Here is a 21,002-nt window from a genome sequence, read left to right as displayed (position 1 = left end):
CTCTTGCTGCTGCTGTTTCAGGCCTTGCTGGGCTCCGGGCATTGGAGTGTTTGGCAAGTGCCAGCCAGCCAGCCATGGGCAGAGGGAAAGCAGGAGGGGAGGAGGAGGAGGAGGAAAGGGAGGCGAGGGGGTTTACCTGCAGAGCGCCGGGGAGCTTGCTGCTTTCTCCTCGGCATGCTGGTGTTGCCGCCGTCTCTTCAGCCGCCCTCCTCCTCCTCCCTCCTCCTCCTCCGCCGCCGCTGGAGAGTTTCCGCACAGGACTCTTCCAATCCCCACTCTTTTCATGCAGGAACACACACACACGGTACTGAGAGACAGAAGGGGGGAAATCAGGAGCGAAGCGCGCAACCAGCACCAAGCCGTGGCTCTTCTCCTTCTGCTTCAACTTCTCATTGCGCCTCGGGTCCAAAGCGAGGCGGGGGCCCAAAGTTTGCCGGGCTCTGCTCCCGGAAGCTGGGGCTTTTGGCCCGGGTGGAGGCTGAGGACGAGCAGAAGGCGGCGAGTTGGGGACGAGGGGACCCCTCGTTCGGGCACGGCGAGGCCAGGGGTCGAAGCCTCTGCCACCGCCGCTCCGCCACCAACTCGCTCAGGCAATGTTTTCATTGACGAGACTGGTCTCTTGACCTTCCGATGCTCCCTTTAAAAAAAGAAATAACAACAACACACACAGCCCAAACACACACACAAGCACGCGTCCGTAATGCTTTCCCTTCTTCTTTTGTTGGTGGCTTTTAGAAATTTCTTCAAAAAGTTCCTGGCCAAAACAAATCTGTGGGTTGAGGCGCGCTTGGCTTCTTACTCGCCTTAGAAGAGATGGACCAGGTGGAGGTTGGCAGCTCCAAATCCGTCGCCTTTGGGATCTCGTCTTCTTCTTTCCTCCCTCTTTATGTCTGTCGTCTTCTCCTTTCCTCCCTCCCTCTTTCTCTCTCTCTTCCTTCCCTGCTTCTTCTTCTTCTCTTCCCTCCACCCTTCTTCCTTAAGGATTTCTCTCCTGCGTCTTGGAGGCGAAGGGAGCCAACGGCCAGACGCGCTTCCTTCTTCTTCAAGCCCCCCTTTTACTCGCTTTTTTCCAAGATCAAAGTCTCTCCAAGCGCAACTTTCTCGCTGGCTGCCGGGTTGGTTTGGGTGGTGTGTTTGTTTTTTAGAGGATGACAAAACGAGAGAGAGCAAGCAAAAAGCTGCTGGTGGTTTTTATTGCGCCGGTCGTCGCTTTCTCATTGTGCAGCGAACGAGGTCGATCCCCGTCTTTCTCCTTCTCCTCCCATCATTTCATTTGAGCAACCAAAAAAAAAACACCAATTTTTTTTAAAGGAGTAAAGCCTCCATACATACAGATCACACCGGATGGGAAATGTCAGTCACTCCTCTTCCTCCTCCTCCTTTCAAGAGTCAAAACAGTGGCTACTTTTCTGCCTCGTTTGCCTTTTCTGACGCTCTCCTTTTCCTCCCAAAGACCGCAGCTTCTTCTGAGGCTAGAAACGTGGGTTATTATTTTGGTAAAGTTGATCTGGAGCTGGAACAAGAAAGAAACAAAAAAGAAACACTCAGATCAGACCCCAACCCCACCCCCACGCGAGAGAGCGTGTGTGTGAAAGATAGCGAGACAGTCACGGGTGGGAGATGAACGTGAACTCTCCCCCTTTTCCCGGGTTTCAACTCCTGGGAGAGAGAGAAAAGAAATCCACTCTCCCTCTCTTCTCTTTTCACTGAAATATAGCCCACATTCAGATCCCAGAGCTTTCAGACAGTCTCAACTGATAGACAGACACATCGAGCTGCTTTTCCTGCTTCGGATTTTTTTCCCCTCTCTTTTTTTTTTACTCCTCCTCTTCTTGCCAACGTCACCCTGACAATTACAAATAGGTCTCAGACAAACCCATACCTGTCAATCTCTTTAATTGCTTTGTTTGATTTTCTCTTTTTCTAGTGGCTGGTTTTGTTTTGCAGGGCTTCAAATTACGACCCAAGCCTTAACAATTTTTAATTTTCTTTAGCCCCCCCCCCCCCCCCATCCCCTCGAGAGGAAAAAGAAAAGCGCAAGGATTTGTTATAGTAAAGCTGAGTTGGGTACAGTATGTAGTGTCAAACACGTGTACTGCACAGCTGACTAACTGCCAGGAGTTTTTTCTTTCTTTCTTGTTTTTTTTTTTGAGGGGGGGGGGAGTAACACTTTCAAAACTGAAAAGTTTTGTTCTCCCCGCCCCCCTCCCCCCCCCCCATCCCTTCAAAACTTAAGTAAGAACTGCATCAGGGAAAGTATTGCTGAATCCATTGATGGCCAGTTGATTCAGAAAGATGTGAATGAAAAAGAGAAGTAACTCTTTCAAAAATAAAACTGTGATTACAGTGCAGCTTGGGGCAAATAGTGCTTTATGTTCTCTCAGTTATTAATAGTTATATGCAAATAAGAAATGAAATGTCTGACAAAATAGCATTGCGGATAACTTTTTTAAAAAGTGTTAAATAATCACTTTTAGTCCCATTAACTGGGACAATCCTGTATATTTTACATATCAGTGTATAATTAGAAACAAAGCTTATTAAGTCCAGCAGTACTTACTCCTAGGTAGATGTCTGAAGAAATTCAACCCAAACATCCCTTTCTGAGGAATGAATGCAGTTTGACACTACCTTAACTGTCATGACTCTCTCCTATGCAATCCTGGGATTTGTGGTTTTGTCAGGCACCAGCACTCTTCCTCAAAGAAGGCTGAAGACCTTGCAAAACTACAACTCCTATGATTCCATAGCACTGAGCCATGGCAGTGAAAGCAGTACCCAAGGACATTAATTCTACAACTGTAGATACATCCTAAGTCAAGATTGGCATTTTAAGAGGATTTTTAAAAAATACTGGCCAAGCACCATTTTTCCTAAAGCACTGAACATTGCAGAAGCTTGATTTAAAAGCACTGAGCAGGAGAATCTGAGACAGTAAATCAGTGGTTCCCAACCTTTTTTTGACCAGAGACCACTTTGACCAGGGACCACCCTCTAACATTAGTACCAAAGGAGATATGAATCAGTTTTTGGTTAACTTTAGATTGGGTTTGGTTATTTGGAGTGCTGAATCAGAAAATTGCATTGGATAGACCACATCAGCTCTAGTTTCTGATACAGAACATATGCCATCCAGTAGTTGCCATCTGCTTACCCACAGAAAACCATATTTAATAATCTAGAGCTGATGTGGTCTATCCAATGCAATTTTCTGAATCATCACCCCAAATAACCCCAGGAATAGGCCTTGGCACCAATTTTCCCTGCATGTCTCAAGGGCCATATTTTAGGTCTCACAGCCTACCAGTGGACTGCGGCCTACAGGTTGGGAACCACTACTGAACAGCAAAACTATTGGGGGATGGGGTGGCAATGGATTTTAGCTTTGCATCTACACTGTAAAATTAATTCAGTTTGTCACTACTTTTTAATGCTATTGAAGGTTTGGTTTAGTTGGGGCCCCAGCACTCTTTGGCAGAGGTTTAAAAACCCCATAAACCCACAAATCTCATGATTTAATAGAACTGAGTCCTGGCAGTTCAAGTTGGGTCAAAGTACCCTTATCCTACATTCTAAGGCAGAGAAGGCTAAAGACCTGGTGAAACTACAACTGCCGGATTGAGTCATGGCAGTAGTGTCAGGCTGCATTTATTCTACAGCGTAATGCACCCTATGTTGTTCTATAGGGTGATATAAAAATCAATGGGGCATTTGAACATGCTAAAAGGTCACACAAATATCATGGGAGGGGGGTGGCCTGAGATGAAGCTCCACATCTCCCACAAAGAGGCTTCGCCAAGAGCTGTTTGTTCCTCGATCGCCTTTTCCTCCGCTTGGCTCTGGGTTGATTTGTACCTCCTTACGAGGAAGTGAACGTTTCGCCGCGGAAGGGGAGGGGCCTCGCTCGGCAGCCGCCGCCGGCGCCCGAGAACAACATTAGCGCCAGATTAGCTGCCACTTCTTCTTCTTCTCCTCCCCCATAAGCCCTCGCGTTGTATCCCATCCGAGTTGCCTTTTTGGGTGGTTTTACTCTATAGAGAGAGCTATTGCAAAAAGGGGTTGGGTGGGTGTACAGAGAGAGAAAGGAACAGAGAACCGGTGGAATAGATCCAGCTCCTTGTCATAGTTCGAACCTCTCTCTTATTATGCAGGTCACTCACACACGCAGATCGGGGTTGTGGGTTTGTTTGGCTTTTATGCAACGATTGGGGGTTTTTTAGCCCATCTTTTTCCTTAGCGAAGGGGGGGGGGTCGGCCAGCGTGGTTTGACGTCTCGCCCAGGTTTTGTCCCCTTGGCTTAGCCAAGGGAGTCTCTCCTCTGGAGATTTTGAAACAGAGGCTGGGTGGCCATCTGTCGGGAGGGCTTTGATGGTATATTCCTTATCGGACTGGAGGGCCCTTGGGGTCTCTTCCAACTCTTTGATGTGATTGTGGTTTCAGCTTCTCAGCCACTGCAGGGAGATTTCTTCTGAGGAGGCTGGTGAGCTGTTTCCGCGTTCTGAAATCGAGGGCGAGGGGGGAGGAGGACCTTTTGCTGCAGGAGACGCTTGCTTTTTGGTATTGACTGTTTACTCCAATGGCCCGAACCAGCCCAAACCTGTTTCTTCACAGAGCCTGGGCTTGAGCTTTGCCCGCCGGAGGGAGGCTCCTCCTAAGCAAGGCTGGGAGGGACAGGAAAGGGAAGAGCTCGGAGGAGGAGGGGGAGAGGCGAGCCTTGCCATGAGCAGCGCCTCGGTGAGATTTTGGGGAGCTCCTCGGCGGCGACTCCTCGGCGCTGCTTGCAGCCTAATCCGCCCTTCTTCGCCCGGCGCCAGGCGCATCGTGGACATGTCATACTCGCGGCAGTTTCTGGATTTCCAGGGCTCCAACATCCCCGCCTCCATGAAGAAGGTGGTGGTCACCAAGCTGAGCTCCGACTTCCGAGAAGCCGCCACCTTGCACCGCGACGCCCCGGTGCCTCTCCCTGGAGATGGAGACCTCCTGATCCGAAACAGGTGAGTGGGGCAAGGCCAGCCCCCTTCCTGCTTTCCCGCTCTCCTTCTTGCTCCTCTTCTTGTCTTTTCTTAAATCTCCTGCGTGGGGAGAGAGCGAGAAACCCCTTTCCCCTCCAAGTTGCGCCCTAAGAACTTAGGACTCTCTCACAAACTTCCTTTGCCTCTGGCCAGAAACAGGTGACAAGATCGCCTCTCTTCTTTCTCCCTCTTCCTACCTCTTGTCATAGAATCATAGAATCCTAGAGTTGGAAGAGACCTCGTGGGCCATCCAGTCCAACCCCCTGCCAAGCAGCAGGAAAATCGCCTTCAAAGCACCCGGACAGATGGCATCCAGCCTCTGTTTAAAAACCCCCAAAGAAGGAGCCTCCACCACACTCTGGTGCAGAGAGTTCCAGTGCTGAACAGCTCTCGCAGTGAGGAAGTTCTTCCTAATGTTCAGGTGGAATCTCCTTTCCTGTTCTTTGAAGTCATTATTCCCCGTCCTAGTCTCCAGGGCAGCAGAAAACAAGTTTGTCTTGTGGGTCTTCCCTGGTTCTTCCTCATTGTCTTCCCCCTTTCCTCCCCCAAACTTCACTCTCTTTCACACACTTGGACTCCCTTCTTCTTTGCACATATTCCTTCCCCTCTGGCCAAGCTGCACCAGCTGCCATCTGGCGACTGTGGCTTTAATAATGTTATTTAGTGCCAGGATACCACGCGTGTTCTTCCACTTGACTTTTGCGCTTCGATACAGCTCTCCCTTCCCTGTATTGTGCCTTTAAAAATGGGGCGGATAAAAGGTTGGATAGCCATTTGTCAGGAGTGCTTTCACTATATTGTCCTGCCTGGCAGAATGGGGTTGGACTGGATGGCCTTAGGGACGTCTCTTCTAACTCTTATGATTCTAAAATTCTTATCGCCTTCTCTCCAAATCTGTCACCTACACTCCAGAACAGGCATGGGCAAACTTCGGGCCTCCAAGTGTTTTGGACTTCAACTCCCACGATTCCTAACAGCCTATCGGTAGGCTGTTAGAAATTGTGGGAGTTGAAGTCCAAAAAACCTGGAGGGTTGAAGTTTGCCCATGCGTGCTCTAGAATGAATGCAGTTTGCCACCGCTTGAACTGCCCTGGAATCAAGGTAGATATTATCCCAGGTCTTTCATCTTCTCTGCCAGAATGCTGATGCCTCACCAAACTACAGCTCCCAGGATTCTATAGCATTGAGCCATGACAGTACCACCTGCATTCATTTTACAGTACAATAATACCCATCTCGCGCCACCATCCCCTCTCATAGTTTTGAAATTTAGTAATATTGTAATTTATTGTCCCAAATATTGATGAGCTGTGTTTTAAAAACCTCCAGAATGTTAGGAAGAATTGTGCCTGTTCAAATAATTCTTAAAAATATTTCCCCAAATCTGCCCATCTTGACTTACGAGTATCGTTAACAGTGTAGAGTGAATGGGGCTTTCACTGCCAGGGCTCAATGCTGTGGAATCATGGGAGTTGCAGTTTTAAAAGCTGTTGAGTTTTCTCTTCCAAAAAGAGCCGATACCTTCCCCAAACTACAAATCCCATGATTTCATGGGATTGAGCAATGGCTTTCATCGCCCAAAAAGAGGCGAGTAAAACCACCCAAACTTCCTCTGACCCGGGAGCTCAGGAAGGGCTTCTCCACAGCCAGGAAATGGCTGCCAAGCAAGCCCCTCCCTGGACTCTGATACGTTTGTGTCGGTGACACGGATCTACAACCCTGGAGATCCGTGTTTCCAACTCAGGGTGGGTTGCTTGTGGCTGTATTTTTCTTCCCCTGTACTGTATTTTTACTGTATAAAACTCAATGTGTGTGGTTCCAGTGGAAAAGGAAGGGAGGGGGATTATTTATAGTCTTCTGTGTGTGTGTGTAGTGTGCATGTGACACACTCCAGACCTTGTTGCACAATGTTCAGCTCTGCCTTGGGCCCTCCCCCTTTCCTTCACCCAATCCTCCACGTCACGGACCTGAATCAACAGGATAGCCCAGGATATGGGAAGGCTCTGGGGCTGCCCACCCACTTTTACCCCACCACTCCTCCCCTCATTACTCCCGCAACAAAAGCGCGATAGCGGATGGGAATGCGGCCACCCTCCGCCTGACCTCAGTCTCTTGCTCAAAAGGAAGATCCCTCTTTCAATTCGGGGGACAATGGGACACTGACTTTCCCAATAGGTCTTAGGAAAGTAGAAAGTGTATTACAATTATCAGGAGGTGAGATGTGTGCTTGCGTGTATCCATAGTCCCGCGTGGAGTGAAGACGTGACATTTTATCTTTAACTACAAGATAAACTGAGCTAGACTGCTAATCCTGACCGGTTTACATATCTTTCTATGAAGTCCTCCTGATATTTTCCCCCTGTAAATCGTGGGCTAACCTACTAATCCTGAGCGGTTTGCATATCCTCCTATGAAGTCTCACTTGTAAAAAAATATTCCCTAAAGCACCTTTGTCTAAAAAGATTTGCACAATATTTTCGCCCCCCTTCTTTTTTTTGTAATAATTCCATTCCAAGGTGGTACCATACCTTTTTAAAAATGTAGGACTTTGGGGGGGAAAGTTGCATTAAAAAAAGAATCCCTGAGCATTAGGAAAAGGTGTGATTGTTAAGTGCCTTTGTGGAGGAATGGGTAGGAAGGGGCTTTTTCTTTCTTTCTGATCATGTTTAGAGTAGAATTCCTTTCTAAAATAAATGTTCCAGACCTAGAACTGCTTCCTTGGCAGCGATCCAGGATAAATTGCCTTTCAATACATGTAACCCCCTGGAAACTGATAGGACTAAACTGGATCAAGGGCAAGTACAGGGGATTAAGTGGATTTTGCATACACAGAGGTTCCTTCATAGGGGAGAGCAGCATATATCAAGCCTGGATCTCTGAACCCCAGAAAGATACACAAATACTTCATGCAATGTAAAACCCTCCCATGACAGAGAGAAATGCTCTCTTCGAGTCAAAGGTTTGGCATGCGGGCTGTCACCAGAAAATACTTTTTAAAAATATATCGGAAGCATCAGGTTTAAAAAAAAAAGAATCCCTAGAAATGACGTCCTGCTCTTTAAGACTACAACAGGGAAATGAAACCTGGTTTGCTCTTTGGGTGATGGAAAGGTTGTTACTCCTTGTTCTCCTCCCTCTTTTTCTCCCCTCAAGAAATTTGGAAAATTTATGTGTGCCATTTATTGTGTGTTCAATGCAACGCCTTGCTGAGACTGGGTGGCCTTTTTGGGGACATGTTTGTGCCTCACTCAGGCAGAGAAAAAGAAAGGGGGAAGATTTAGTCCGCTAAAAAACAAGACCCCATATAGACACACTTGAATTTGGCCAGGCTGCTTTGGAAGGATTCTCAGGGTTGGACTTGGCAACGTTTGCATCCTAGGGGTGCTTCTTTTTGGGGGAGGAAAACACTCATTTTCACTCAGGCAGAAAAAAAACCAACCTTTGTAATCCCTTTCTTTTAAAAGCTCACTTCGGACTCTTGCCTTCTCATTTGTTCTGCTTAGCCTCTGGGTTTCTTTAACCCTGAAAAAAATAAACTCTGTGTTACTTGCAAACCTATTGAGAGGAAAGAAGCAAAGGAAGGGGTGTCTCTATATAGGCTTCGGTGAGCATTTTTGACTACACCAAATGAGAAGACCCCATGGCAATATGCAGAATATTTTCCTATGTGAAAAGGACACAGCCAATTCAGAGGTACACAATACTATAGGAGTAATATAGTGGTGAGGAAACGTTGCACAAAGCAACCACTGATAGACTTTATATAGAAACTCCAATTAGCTTCAGAGGATTAAGTCTAAGCTTTAATTTTCATCCTTTTTTTTCTTTAGATACTGCTAATACAGAACTCTTTTTAGGGACAAACCCCCTCCCTTTTTTTCTCTCAGGCCCCTTCCACACAGCTGAATAGAATCCCACATTTTCTGCTTTGAACTGGAATATATGGCAGTGTAGACTCAATGTATTGTTGAATGTACTGTGTAGACTCAGATAACTCAGTTTAAAACAGATATTATGGGATTTCCTGCCTTGATATTCTGGAATGTAGGGCTGTATGGAAGGGCCCCTAGTCTGCCAGTCTGGTAAAGAACACTCAATTTCCAAGTAGCCGAAAAAAGCATTCAAGCCATGACTCCTCAGATAAAATTATTCAGGTTGACGAAAATACTTCAAAAATACAAACATGTTTAATTTCAAGAGGGAGATTGTGAGTGGAATAATCTTAATATTTAAAGGAAGGGGGAAAAACTTTGAGGAGAACAATGCCTTGCCTCCGTTTCTTTCTGGGAAGGGTCTTCCCGAAATTGAGGGTTTTTTCCAGAGACCTGAGGATGTCTTGAAAAGAAAAAAATGGCAAGTTATATATATCTTCCCCCCCCCCCCCGCCATAGGAAAAAAAAAGAAAGTAGGTAGGTGTTAAAATTGCGAAAGAAGAATTGGAAGGAGGGCTTCTTTCTTATCTTTGACTTGGCTCAAAAGCTTATTTGTGGACGGCTAGTTGTTTGTTTTGCTGGCTAGTCGAGTCTCTCACCTCTTATCGTTTTGGGGTTTTTGTTTGTTTGTTTGTTTTTAAGAATAGCCATGTTGCTTCCTTTAAAGAAGAACCTCCCTTCGCCCAAACCCGAAGCTGTTGCTATAAATCAAGCGGGAGAAAAAGTCCCTCTGCAGCCATGGGGGACGGAGTGGACTTGAGTCCTATTTGTGTGGGTGGTTTTTCTACACACGCCTTTTGGAAAGTCGCTCAAGTTTGGCAAAGCTTTTTCCTAAAATAAAAGCAGCCCAGCAAACTGAAGGAAAAGGAGGTCGCAAGGAAGGCCAACTCGTTAGCTGAATGGAGAAGAAAGAAAGCGCAAGAAGGGCTTTTACATCCAGACAAGTTTGCGAGCTGATCGTGAACTTGCCTTGACTTTGGGCCGTTCCACGCAGCCATATAACCCAGGACCCTTCCACACAGCCCTATATCCCAAAATATCAAGGCAGAAAATGTCACATTTCTGCTTTGAATTGGATTATATGACAGTGTGGACTCTCATAACCCGGTTCAAAGCAGATATTGTGGGATTTTCTGCCTTGGAAGAGCCCCCAAAATATCAAGGCACAAAATCCCACAATATCTCCTTTGAACTGGGAGCCCTTGCACACAGCCTTATATCCCAGAATATCAAGGCAGAAAACCCCACATTATCTGAGTGTGGACTCATATAACCCAGTTCAAAGCAGATATTGTGGGATTTTCTGCCTTGATATTCTGGGATATAGGCCTGTGTGGAAGGGCCCTGGGTTATCTGAGTCCACACTGCCATATATTCCAGTTCAAAGTCGATAATGTGGGATTTTATTCAGCTGTGTGGAAGGGGCCTTTTTGGAGGGGGAAAAATGCTCCACACACTTACTTCGGAGCAAACCCGCTTGAATCTCTGGTCCATTTTGCAAATCCACATTATCTGCTTTGAACTGGATTATATGAGTCTACACTGCTATATAACCCAGTTCAAAGCAAATAATCTGGATTTTATATGGCAGTGTGGAAGGGGCTACCCGTCCTCACTATAAAGGAATTTCAGACTGGTTTGCTCCCAGTTAAGTGTGCATTGAGGCACAGCTGTATAAAATCCTACATTATCTGCTTTGAACTGGGATACATGGCAGTGTGGACTCAGATATTCCAGTTCAAAGCAAATATTGTGAATTATTCTGCCTTGATATTCTGGGGGCCCTTCCACACAGCCATATAACCTAGAATATCAAGCCAGAAAATCCCACAATATCTCCTTTGAATTGACTTATCTGAGTCCACACTGTCATATATCCCAGTTCAAAGCAGAAAATGTGGAATTTTATTCAGCTGTATGGAAAGGGCCTTGGATATATGGCAGTGTGGACCCAGATATTATTACAGTTCAAAGCAGATATTGTGGGATTTTCTGCTTTGATATTCTGGGTTATATGGCTGTGTGGAAGGGCCCCGAGTTGCCAGTCTCATTTCGGTATAAACGGGCTGTTTACTTCGCTTGTTGTTCCTGTACTTCGGGCTTGGACGTTGCTACAGACCCGAGTTTTTAAATTTTATGTTCTAAAAAACCACGACGTAAAAGCACTGTCCTGCCCTCACACTTTCCGCAAATCCTAAGAAAATAGGTTTTTAAAAATAAGCCCCTGCTTACACTGGGGTGGCTTTTTGGAGTTTTGGCTTCTATTTGCCTCACGATTCTCCAAAGTTAATAGTTTGTGGAAGAGAGACGTTGTTCTAGTCAGGCACTGAGGCGTTTTTCGGCTTGGGCGGCCATGGTTTTTTTCAAAAAAATCTGTGAGGTAAAAATGGCCTCCTGGTCTTCCTTCCTTGCGACGAGGAGACAGTTTTGTTTTTTTGTTTTTTTACCTCACAGATAAACCCACACCTCCTTCCCTCAAGCGCTGTGAAGGCTTTGCGCACTTCTTTTCCAACGGAGAGGCAAAGGCCCCTTTCACAACAGCTGAATAAAATCTCACATTATCTGCTTTGAACTGGGATATATGACAGTGTGGACTCAGATAACCCACTTCAAAGCAGATATTACGGGTTATCTGCCTTGATATTCTGGGTTATATGGCTGTGTGGAAGGGCCCTTTACGAGGGAGAAGATAAGGGCTGGGAGGGGATAATCCTCCACTGGTCTCTCCCATTTTCTCTCACAGAGACACATATTGCTGGGTGCCATTATTGGTGCCATTCCTGTCAGATCTCTGAGGCGATTCCTCACAGAGACTCTATTTGAGATATATATACACACACACATACACACACATACACACACACACACATATATGCCTTTAGGTCGAGAGAAGGGAGAGTTTTGGCCATGTCCTAGCCTTAGCCAAAGAGGCAAACCAAGTCAGACCCAGGGCAAGCCACTCCTTGGAGAAAATCCGCTCCCATCGTCAAATAGAAGAATAGCCAATAGCTCTTCCACAGAGCCCTATATCCCAGAATATCAATGCAGAAAATCCCACTTTATCTGAGTGTGGACTCAGATAACTCACTTCAAAGCAGACATTGTGGGGTTTTCTACCTTAATATTTTGGTATATAGGGCTGTGTGGAAGGGGCCTGGGGTATTTTTCTAGGAAGCCATCTCATAACAACCTCAAACCCGACTGGATTGGAACCTGCTTCAGCCCATTTGAGGGCTCTGGCCAGCTCTTTTGGTTGGAACTGGGTCCCCCTTCTGGGTCAGTATCTACACTGTGGAACCAATGCAGTTATTACACCCAGTGCTCAGTAATATGGAGTCCTAGGGCCCTTCCACATAGCCATATAACCCAGAAAATTAAGGCAGGAAATCCCACAATATCTGTTTTGAACTGGGTTATCTAATTCCACACTGCCATATATTCCAGTTCAGAGCAGAAAATGTGGGATTTTATTCAACCTTGTGGAAGGGACCTTTGGAATTGTAGTTTTGGCGAGGCACCCACCCTCTTTGGCAGAAAAGTTGAGAGACCTTGTAAAATTGCAACTCCCATGAGCCATGGCAGTTAAAACTGTATCAGTTCTACAGTGTAGATCAGTGGTTCCCAAACTTATTTGGCCTACCGCCCCTTTTCCAGAAAAAATATTAGCGCCCCCTGGAAATTATTTTTCTAATTTTTTTTAACAGCAATTAAACAGAAAGATATATGTATTAATGTTTCTACATGTGGCCATCATCGTCCCCCTGGATTCCTGCAGCATCCACCAGGAGGCGGTAGCGCCCACTTTGGGAATCACTGGTGTAGATGTACCCCCAGTCCTAAATCAGAACAAAACTCTGGATCTTCGTGGTCCTTTACTTCCATAGCACTTCTTGCAAGGTGTGTGTGTGTGTGTGTGTGTGTGTGTTTAGCATCCTGCAGAATAGGAAAGGAGCAACTACAATAGACTCTTAGGGCCCTTCCACACAGCTGAATAAAATCCCACATTTTCTACTTTGAACTGGGATATATGGCAGTGTAGACTCAGATAACCCACTTCAAAGCAGATATTGTGGGATTTTCTGCCTTGATATTCTGGGTTATATGGCTGTGTGGAATGGCCCTCAGTTAACCAGCACCCATTGATTGGTAGATGCCAGATTAATGTAATTTCTAGTATTTTGAGAGTTACCATGAAGAATAGGCCTAATACTACATCCCATACTACATATATCATACCATAGTCTTTGTGTTGACTTAATATTAATATGAACTACAGCTATTTAAACCATATAAAGACAAATTTAATATAATACAATTTTACTGTATTATACTTGTATTTTCCTTTTTTTATTAAAAGTATCATTTCTTCAGGTTTTTAGCCCATTGCTTGAGAGTTCCATTTAACTAAGGCCCTTTCTACACTGCCATATAAAATCCAGATTATCTGCTTTAAACTGGATTATATGGCAGTGTAGAAGGGGCCTGAGAGTCTACTGTATTCAATTGGCTGCAGAAAGAATCCATTAGAAGCTCATATACACTAGCCTTGCAATAATGCACGAGGGGATTTGAAGGAGGGCCTTTTGTACTATGCAAGACTTGTTTAGGGGTGCAGTAATAAAGCAAAAGGAGGAGGACTGAAGGAATGAGGCCAATGTTACAGTCAGCTACCTCTCTGGTTAGTAACCTCACTGCCAGTTTTTAAGACTGTGTTGGAATGTAAAGCAAGAGTTTTCTGTAGCATAGGAGCCTCTTCCAACCTAGTTTCTTTCAGCTTTTATTTCTACAGTCCTCAAGGATACAGTACATGTCTTTGGCCTTGGGATCTTCTTATCCCCTCCCCCCGTCTCATTTTTTTCTGAAAATGGGACATTGGAGTTATGTAAATTAAAGCTAGATGGTTTCTTTCAGAAAAGGTATAAATAGACTGAAGATATTCTTTGCTACAGATGCAGACTTGATTATGTGAAGAAGTCGCAGCTCTCTGGCTCTCTCCCTCTGAATATGCATATATTTCTAATTCTGTGTGTGTGTATATCTCATATGTATATCTATATCAATATATCACATACATTTGAGCACATTTTACTAATGAAAGTTTTCCTTAGAATTGGAAAAGACCAGTGCACTTGCTTTAATTTTGTCATTTCCCTTTCTGTGAGCTATTTCAAATTATAATAAATCCACAAATAGCTCTCTAGTTGTGGCATTAAAATCAATTGTTCGCATATTTCCACACTTCCGCATAATTAAATGCCACATGATTTGTTTATATTTGGATATAGAACAAAAACTGTCAGATTGGTTTTTCTGAGAGAATCATCGTTAACACAGTATTCTTGTTTTCAAGTTTCTACAAGGGGGAAAAAATCTAGTGGCACACTACCTTTTAAAGATAACTTGGATTTCATTACTCCATCAGTGCATGTTAAATTTCTAGTGGTTTTTCCAGACTTACGTTCATTTTTACCTGCATAGAGGTCAATGGCATCCAAATAGTGCCCAAAAGTATTGTTTCCTAATTGTAGTCCTTTCCTTCAAGGTTGTTTTCAGTTCATTTGTTGTGAGTCATTTGTATACAGTAAAATATTTCAGTAATGTGCAAATTAGTGCATCAAAAGGCAAATTTGTTGCAGCCATTCCATCAATTTTCTTAAAAATTTGCCTGCAGTAACACTTATGACTATCGACCTTGGAAAGGACATTGATACTTTGTGTTATAATTAGTCACTAAAAGTGTTGTTATAATCTCAAATGTAAATTTATTTCTAGAGTTCGCATATATAATGTTTGGTCATATCTATTATTTTTCTTATCTAAAAAATCATTCTATATCTGATACTTTCTTTTATTATTTTTATTAAACAGACAAAAGGAAAACTGCCTTAGTTTCAATTTAATGTCACATCAAAATATGTTGATAAAGTCTGATTAAAACCACACAAAAATACTTGGGCTTCTTTCAATTCTTGAGATAGCCTAATATGTACTACTGAAGTCTCTTAAGTATAAGGTTTTTCTTATGATTAATAAAAGCTTTGTTCAAAGAAGAAATGGTAATACATGTTTGTTTTGTTTTTTCTAGATTTGTGGGCATTAATGCATCTGATATTAACTTCTCAGCCGGCCGATATAAGGCCACAGTTAAGCCCCCATTTGATGCAGGCTTTGAAGGAATTGGCGAAGTAGTTGCCCTGGGTCTAAGTGCAAGCTCTAGATACTCAGTGGGCCAACCAGTGGCCTACATAAAATATGGTGCCTTTGCTGAATATACCGTAGTGCCTGCTAAAGAAGCCATCCCAGTACCTTCTGTGAAACCTGAATTTCTCACCCTCCTGGTAAGTGGAACTACAGCTTATATCAGTCTGAAGGAGCTTGGAAAACTGTCAGAAGGGAAGAAGGTTCTGGTGACAGCAGCGGCTGGAGGAACGGGTCAGATTGCTGTGCAAGTTGCAAAGAAGGCAAAATGCCATGTAATAGGAACTTGCTCCAGTGATGAAAAATCAGGCTATTTGAAATCCATTGGCTGTGACCATCCTATCAATTATAAAACTGAAAATGTTGCTGCTATTCTTAAGAAGAACTACCCGGATGGTGTGGACGTCGTGTATGAATCTGTTGGTGGGAAGATGTTTGACTTGGCTGTCAATGCCTTAGCTATCAAAGGGTGTCTGATAATTATTGGGTTTATTTCTGGCTACCAAAGCCGTACTGGCCTTCCATCTAGTCAGGTAGAAAACCTGCCAGCAAAACTGCTTCATAAATCTGCCAGCGTCCATGGGTTCTTCTTAAATCATTACTTCTCTGAATTCAAAATGGCAATGAAACACTTGCTCACAATGTGTGAAAATGGAGAGCTGGTTTGTGAGGTAGACTTAGGAGACATGTCTCCAGAGGGCAGGTTCTCCGGTTTAGAGTCAGTCTTCCGTGCTATAGATTATATGTATCAGGGAAAAAACATTGGAAAAATTGTAGTAGAATTACCTCACTCGGTCAACAGTAAGCTGTGAAAACAGAACAATGATATAAATCAAAAGAGGGAAAATGGGCTCGTTATGCTTCTCGAAAATTGAAACAGTTTAATTTCTTTAAAGTTGGCAAAAGATAGAATATTAAAATAGCATTTATGTACTAATAAAATTGTTTCCTTTCCAAGCTATTGTATTTTTTATAAATGCAATTTCTGATTGATACTCCTTTAAGCAGTAACACTGTATTTGTGTCTGGAACTTTTGAATGAATTTATGATTAAGCTTAAACTGAATCTGAATGTAATTCTAATAATAAAAACTGATTTTATACCTTTCCTCTATAACTGAATAAGTTAAGACATACAAGGCCTCAGTCCTTTGCACACTTATTTACTTGGATGTAAATCCCTTTTACCTCTGGAGGTTTACCTTTGTGTGCACCTGGATGTAATTCATAGAATCATAGAATCATAGAATAGTAGAGTTGGAAGAGACCACATGGGCCATCTAGTCCAACCCCCTGCTAAGAAGCAGGAAATCGCATTCAAAGCACCCCCGACAGATGGCCATCCAGCCTCTGCTTAAAAGCCTCCAAGGAAGGAGCCTCCACCACGGCCCCGGGGAGAGAGTTCCACTGTCGAACAGCTCTCACAGTGAGGAAGTTCTTCCTGATGTTCAGGTGGATTGCACAGTTACACACTTCTGTTTACACACTTACCTGAAAATGTATCTCAAGTGATATCTGTTACTTTTATAATTTGTGTTTGAAATGATGGACACAATCCATCAGGACATTCTGCTAAGCAATGAGGGAAAGAGGGCTCCATCTAAGTAAATTGGGTTTTCAAGAGCTTACACAGGACAGCATTGTAGAGTGCATCTGCGATGAAGAATTAATGCAGCTTGCTACCACTTCAACAGCTATGGTGTAGAATTATAGGATTTGTAGTTTTGTGAGGCACCAGCACTCTCTGGCAGAGAAGGCCAAAGACCTTATAAAACTAAAACTCCCATGTTGCCATAGCATCTGTGGCAATTAAAGTATCAAACTACATTAATTCTTCAGTGTAGATGCACCCACAATAATTTTAATAATAAAAAATATCCAACCTGTTTTCCATTACAATTCCAAATGAGCATGTTCATTTTCCATGGTAGTCAGATTTTTTTGTTACATTTCTTTTTTATTTGGAGAACTCATCTAGTTGAGTACATGTTGATCTCCTTTGCTAACTCCATGTTATCTGATGTATTTTGATGTACTGTATTCATTTTACAGTGTTTCTTTTAAAAGTATAACTTTGTCTGAATGCATGCATTCAGTGAACTAGTATTACTGTGACAACACATTCTGTTTACTAAAGTAATCTAAAATAGTAAATAACTGGATTGGTTGGTTAGAATAGCATCAGCATGGGTCACACTCGTTTATGCCGTAAATATGCCGTTTCAATCTGGAATTATATTTTTACATTTGAGTTACTCTTTCAAAACCTTTCATTGTGTTTTGGGGCAATTATGTACATTTCTACCGAGAAGTAAGTCCTATTGGTATATTGAGCTTACTCCCAATATATCATGGAGGTTTACACTACATTTCTTTCCAGTTGCCTGGGAATAATTTGACACGTTTGATATTGCACACATAAAAATATAGCTTCCTTTAACCACCTTTTAACATTAGTTTCATTTTATATGCTTGGGCTTTTAGGAAGTGGGGACTTTAATTTAAATCAGTGTATAGTACTTGAAGGCACATATAGAAACATAGTATGTTTCATTGTAGATGCAGTGGAATATGTACAAACCTTTCTCAGATAGTTACAAACATAAAATGAATCGCTGGAAGATACTATTTTAAAAACAAATTCAAGGGTCAACTACTGCTTTTTCAGCTACTCTGACAATCAGTATTATTCTTTAATATCATTTTATTGAGGTAAATTGATTTTTTAATGCTTCCCTAGTACAGCTCTATTATTCTTGCTATGCTACATCTCTTATCCAAGTAGTAAGGTTTAAACCAACTGAGCACCATTCAATTCAGTATAACCTAAGCAGCTCACAATCACTGAATTTTGGATTGGGCTAGAGAAAAATGTGCTTGATGGGTGGAATTAATATATATTACCAGTTGATCACACTATGGAAACACTCTCATTATGATGAACTTTTTGGCTTCCATCTGTGATTTAAAAATAAAAGTAGGAACTGTTATGAGATTTCTCAAGACAGTATAATTGTTGAGAATCAAATTTATGTTTTAAGACGTAAGGAATTAAAACTATAACTGTTCTGCAGCAAACCTATTCAGTGACTGAAGGCCATTTGTTTTACATTTTTTACTGAGACATTAGTTCTTGAACTTCACAACTGATTCCTATCATTTTGAGAGACATTTTCTAAACATCAGCATGTTTATATTCCAGTTGGAAATTCAGAACTAAGTACCCTGATTTCAGGGAAATCCACTTTAAAGGAGCGCTTTGAGAGATTTCAATCTTTGGGTGCATTTGTTTCTAGTTAAAAGTGATGCAAATCCTATTAAGTTTTAAGAGGGCAGAACACCCCAACATATACAAGTTGAATAATTAAACTTTAATCATTGGATCTAGATTTGACATTTAAAGGAGCCTTTCTTATCAAAGGGACATAGGTGTGTGGTGACCAACACAAGGTCCATTGACGGTAATGATGTAGTCTGTAACAAGTACAAGTAATTTGAGATGATATAGCTAAGATGCTATATAATTACAATTGGTCAGGCTTTTTTTTAACTAAATGCAGCAATTACTAAAAACTTGTAACAATAATTAATGGTCTGAGTAACATTTTCAAGCACTGTCTTGGACATATCACCGTTTCATGTTGTAATTTATATGTTTTAGACTGTAGACAATTTTAATATTTTTAACCTAAATTGGTTTCATACCCCTCCTTCTTAGATAAGTCAATCCAGGCATGTTGGGGTTGTACTTCTTGACATATTAAACGGTAAACAATGCAATATTTCTTTTATGTTCTGAAAAGGAATGGTTTTTCATGGTATTCCATAAAGATACTATCTGGTAGTTTTATTGTGCTCTCTCGCTCTCTCTCTCTCTACACACACACACACACATATTTGATTCTCATAGTTAAAAGATGTATTGTAGTCTCACCATAATATGAATTATTTTACTTCTGAAAAAGCAGTGAATTTAAATAATGAGGCAGCATTAGCAATCAAATAAAAGGAATATGGTATAGACAAAGGACAGTATGAAAGCATATTAATTAGAAATACTATCAATTCACAGCAGGTTCATCCATGATAAACCTACTCCACAATCCAGATTGCTAAGCGCATAAATGGAGGAAGGTTGTGATTTTCTTTTCTAACTGTTGCAGTTTACCTGTTAAATATTAGAATGGTGGAAAAAGGCACAGGAGTGTGTTTATGTGACACTATATATTTCATAGGGTTTTCAAAGGGAACTAATATTCCTTGGTGGCTATGCCAAACTGTACTACTGAAATAATTGTCTGCAGCATCTAGCATTTGCTGAGTTTCCCGTTCAAGTAGTTACCAGGGCTGATGCTGCTTAGCTTCCAAGATCAAGTGGATTCCAGTGCCTTTAGAGTATTTGGTCCTTAAAAGCTACATTGCAATTGGTAGCCCAGAAAAGGTCAGCTCCATATTCAGAATTTAGGATTATGCCTTTACATGCTTTCAGATATGATTTTTCAGAAAGCATAACGAGCCCTTAAATGCAAAGAAATGTGAATAATGCACTTGTCTTACAAACACATTAGATACATTAGGCCTTTGGTAAGGTTATGAGCCAGCATGGTTTAGTGGTTTGATCACTGGATTAGAATTCTGGAGAATAATTCAAATCCTCGCTCAATCGAGAAAATACACTGGATGACAATGGGCAAGTCACACTCACTTCATCTCAGAAAACCTTGTGATAGCTTTGTTTTAGGATTGCATTCAACTGGAAATAATCTGAAGGAATATAAGAACATTTTTTGAAAAAATCCCCATAAGTGCCACTGAATGCAGTAGAACATCCGAGAACATATGGATAAGATTACTTGCAGTATTGCTGTTTTTCCTATAACTTGTTATTTTAATTTTTTTACTTGAAATTCCTAGCTGTGGGAAACCCGAGAGAGGTATGTTTGCAGACAGAAACAGCTGAGTTTTAATACCTATACCAATGGCTTTAATATAGGGGAAAGGGATGAGAAGGAGGGTGACAACAGTGAAGATGGTGCTGCTGGGTTTTTTAAGGCAATCATAATGCCCACTGAATGTATTTTCTATTGGCCTTAGGTCTGTTTTACCAGCTACATTTCTGTTGAAGTATATTGTTATTCTGAAATGTTTTAATGCTTTTTTGAATTAAATTATGTTTCTATAACCTTGTACTATGTGTGTGTGTTTTTTTAAAAAAGGAAAAGAAAAGAAAAGAAGCCAGTTGCTATATAATTGCAGTGCTGTGCAAATACAGATAATTGCAACTGCTCAGGGAAAAGTTTGCGGTATTATTCAGAAATGTTTGTGTGTTTGTTTGCCCGTCTTCAGTTGAGAAAGGAACTCCAATGCTGAATAGCTGTTAGTATCTATTTTACAAGATTTACTCATTTTCAGGTACCTAATATAGCTGCTAGCATGCATGCACAACAATACAATTTATATGGTAAATGGAACCAAATAATGGCTTCGCTGAATGTTATGGCTGCACTGAAGGGAAATGTCACGGTAAATAGCTGCCAAATTATGGATCATGCCGAAGTGTCACAACTGCACTAAAGACAAATAGCACTAGAGGCTATTGCCACTGTGAAGCTTTTGAGTTATGAAGAAGAGACGCAGTGTTGATGTGAGCCTCTTTGTGTCCTCATTATTGCAAAGGGTTACTAGTGCAACGTACAAGAAAACCTAGTCCTATGTGATGGTTAGTTATTAATCTGTCCATTTCAGATCTAACCGCTGCAGACAAACAGGCAGTCCTCAAAAAAGCACATGCACGCCGAAGGGGAGATGGAAAAAAAACCTGCAGGTTTTATTAACATAAATGTGTATGGGAAATGACTGG

General features: G+C 42.2%; 2 protein-coding genes across 4 annotated transcripts in view; one reads left to right on the top strand and one right to left on the bottom strand.

Moving 5' to 3' along the window:
• The window catches only part of tshz1 (teashirt zinc finger homeobox 1), a 100,193-nt gene extending 88,409 nt beyond the window's left edge, over positions 1-11,784 (bottom strand). Inside the window, exons 1-3 of one of the 2 annotated variants that reach the window (XM_062980602.1) lie at positions 11,177-11,784; positions 8,452-8,534; positions 137-1,513 (exon numbers count right to left, since the gene is read on the bottom strand). In XM_062980602.1, coding sequence (XP_062836672.1) covers positions 137-176 — 40 coding nt within the window. In that variant the 5' untranslated portion in view covers positions 177-1,513; positions 8,452-8,534; positions 11,177-11,784. Of the gene's footprint in view, positions 1-136; positions 1,514-2,560; positions 3,854-8,451; positions 8,535-11,176 lie in introns of those variants that run through there. The other variant, XM_008108744.3, reaches the window with a different exon arrangement.
• ptgr3 (prostaglandin reductase 3) lies at positions 3,900-20,329 on the top strand. Of its 2 annotated transcripts, none has more exons than XM_003219712.4 (2): positions 3,900-4,994; positions 15,030-20,329. In XM_003219712.4, the coding sequence occupies exons 1-2, from the start codon at positions 4,720-4,722 to the stop codon at positions 15,952-15,954; spliced, it is 1,200 nt and encodes a 399-aa protein (XP_003219760.1). In that variant the 5' UTR covers positions 3,900-4,719; the 3' UTR covers positions 15,955-20,329. The 2 variants fall into 2 exon arrangements, with proteins under 2 accessions (XP_003219760.1, XP_008106949.1); XM_008108742.3 differs by lacking the exon at positions 3,900-4,994 and adding an exon at positions 8,615-8,705.
• The last annotated feature ends 673 nt before the right edge of the window (positions 20,330-21,002 follow it).

This window comes from Anolis carolinensis, chromosome 4, assembly GCF_035594765.1.
Source record: "Anolis carolinensis isolate JA03-04 chromosome 4, rAnoCar3.1.pri, whole genome shotgun sequence".
Taxonomy (NCBI): Eukaryota; Metazoa; Chordata; class Lepidosauria; order Squamata; family Dactyloidae; genus Anolis; species Anolis carolinensis.
This window is presented reverse-complemented; position numbering and strand designations above follow the sequence as displayed.

Excerpts from the sequence above, each read along its gene's own strand:
- ptgr3 (XM_003219712.4), top strand. The coding sequence starts at position 4,720 with ATGAGCAGCGCCTCGGTGAGATTTTGGGGAGCTCCTCGGCGGCGACTC. Across the intron at positions 4,995-15,029 it reads GACCTCCTGATCCGAAACAG|ATTTGTGGGCATTAATGCAT; the intron begins GTGAGTGGGGCA and ends TGTTTTTTCTAG.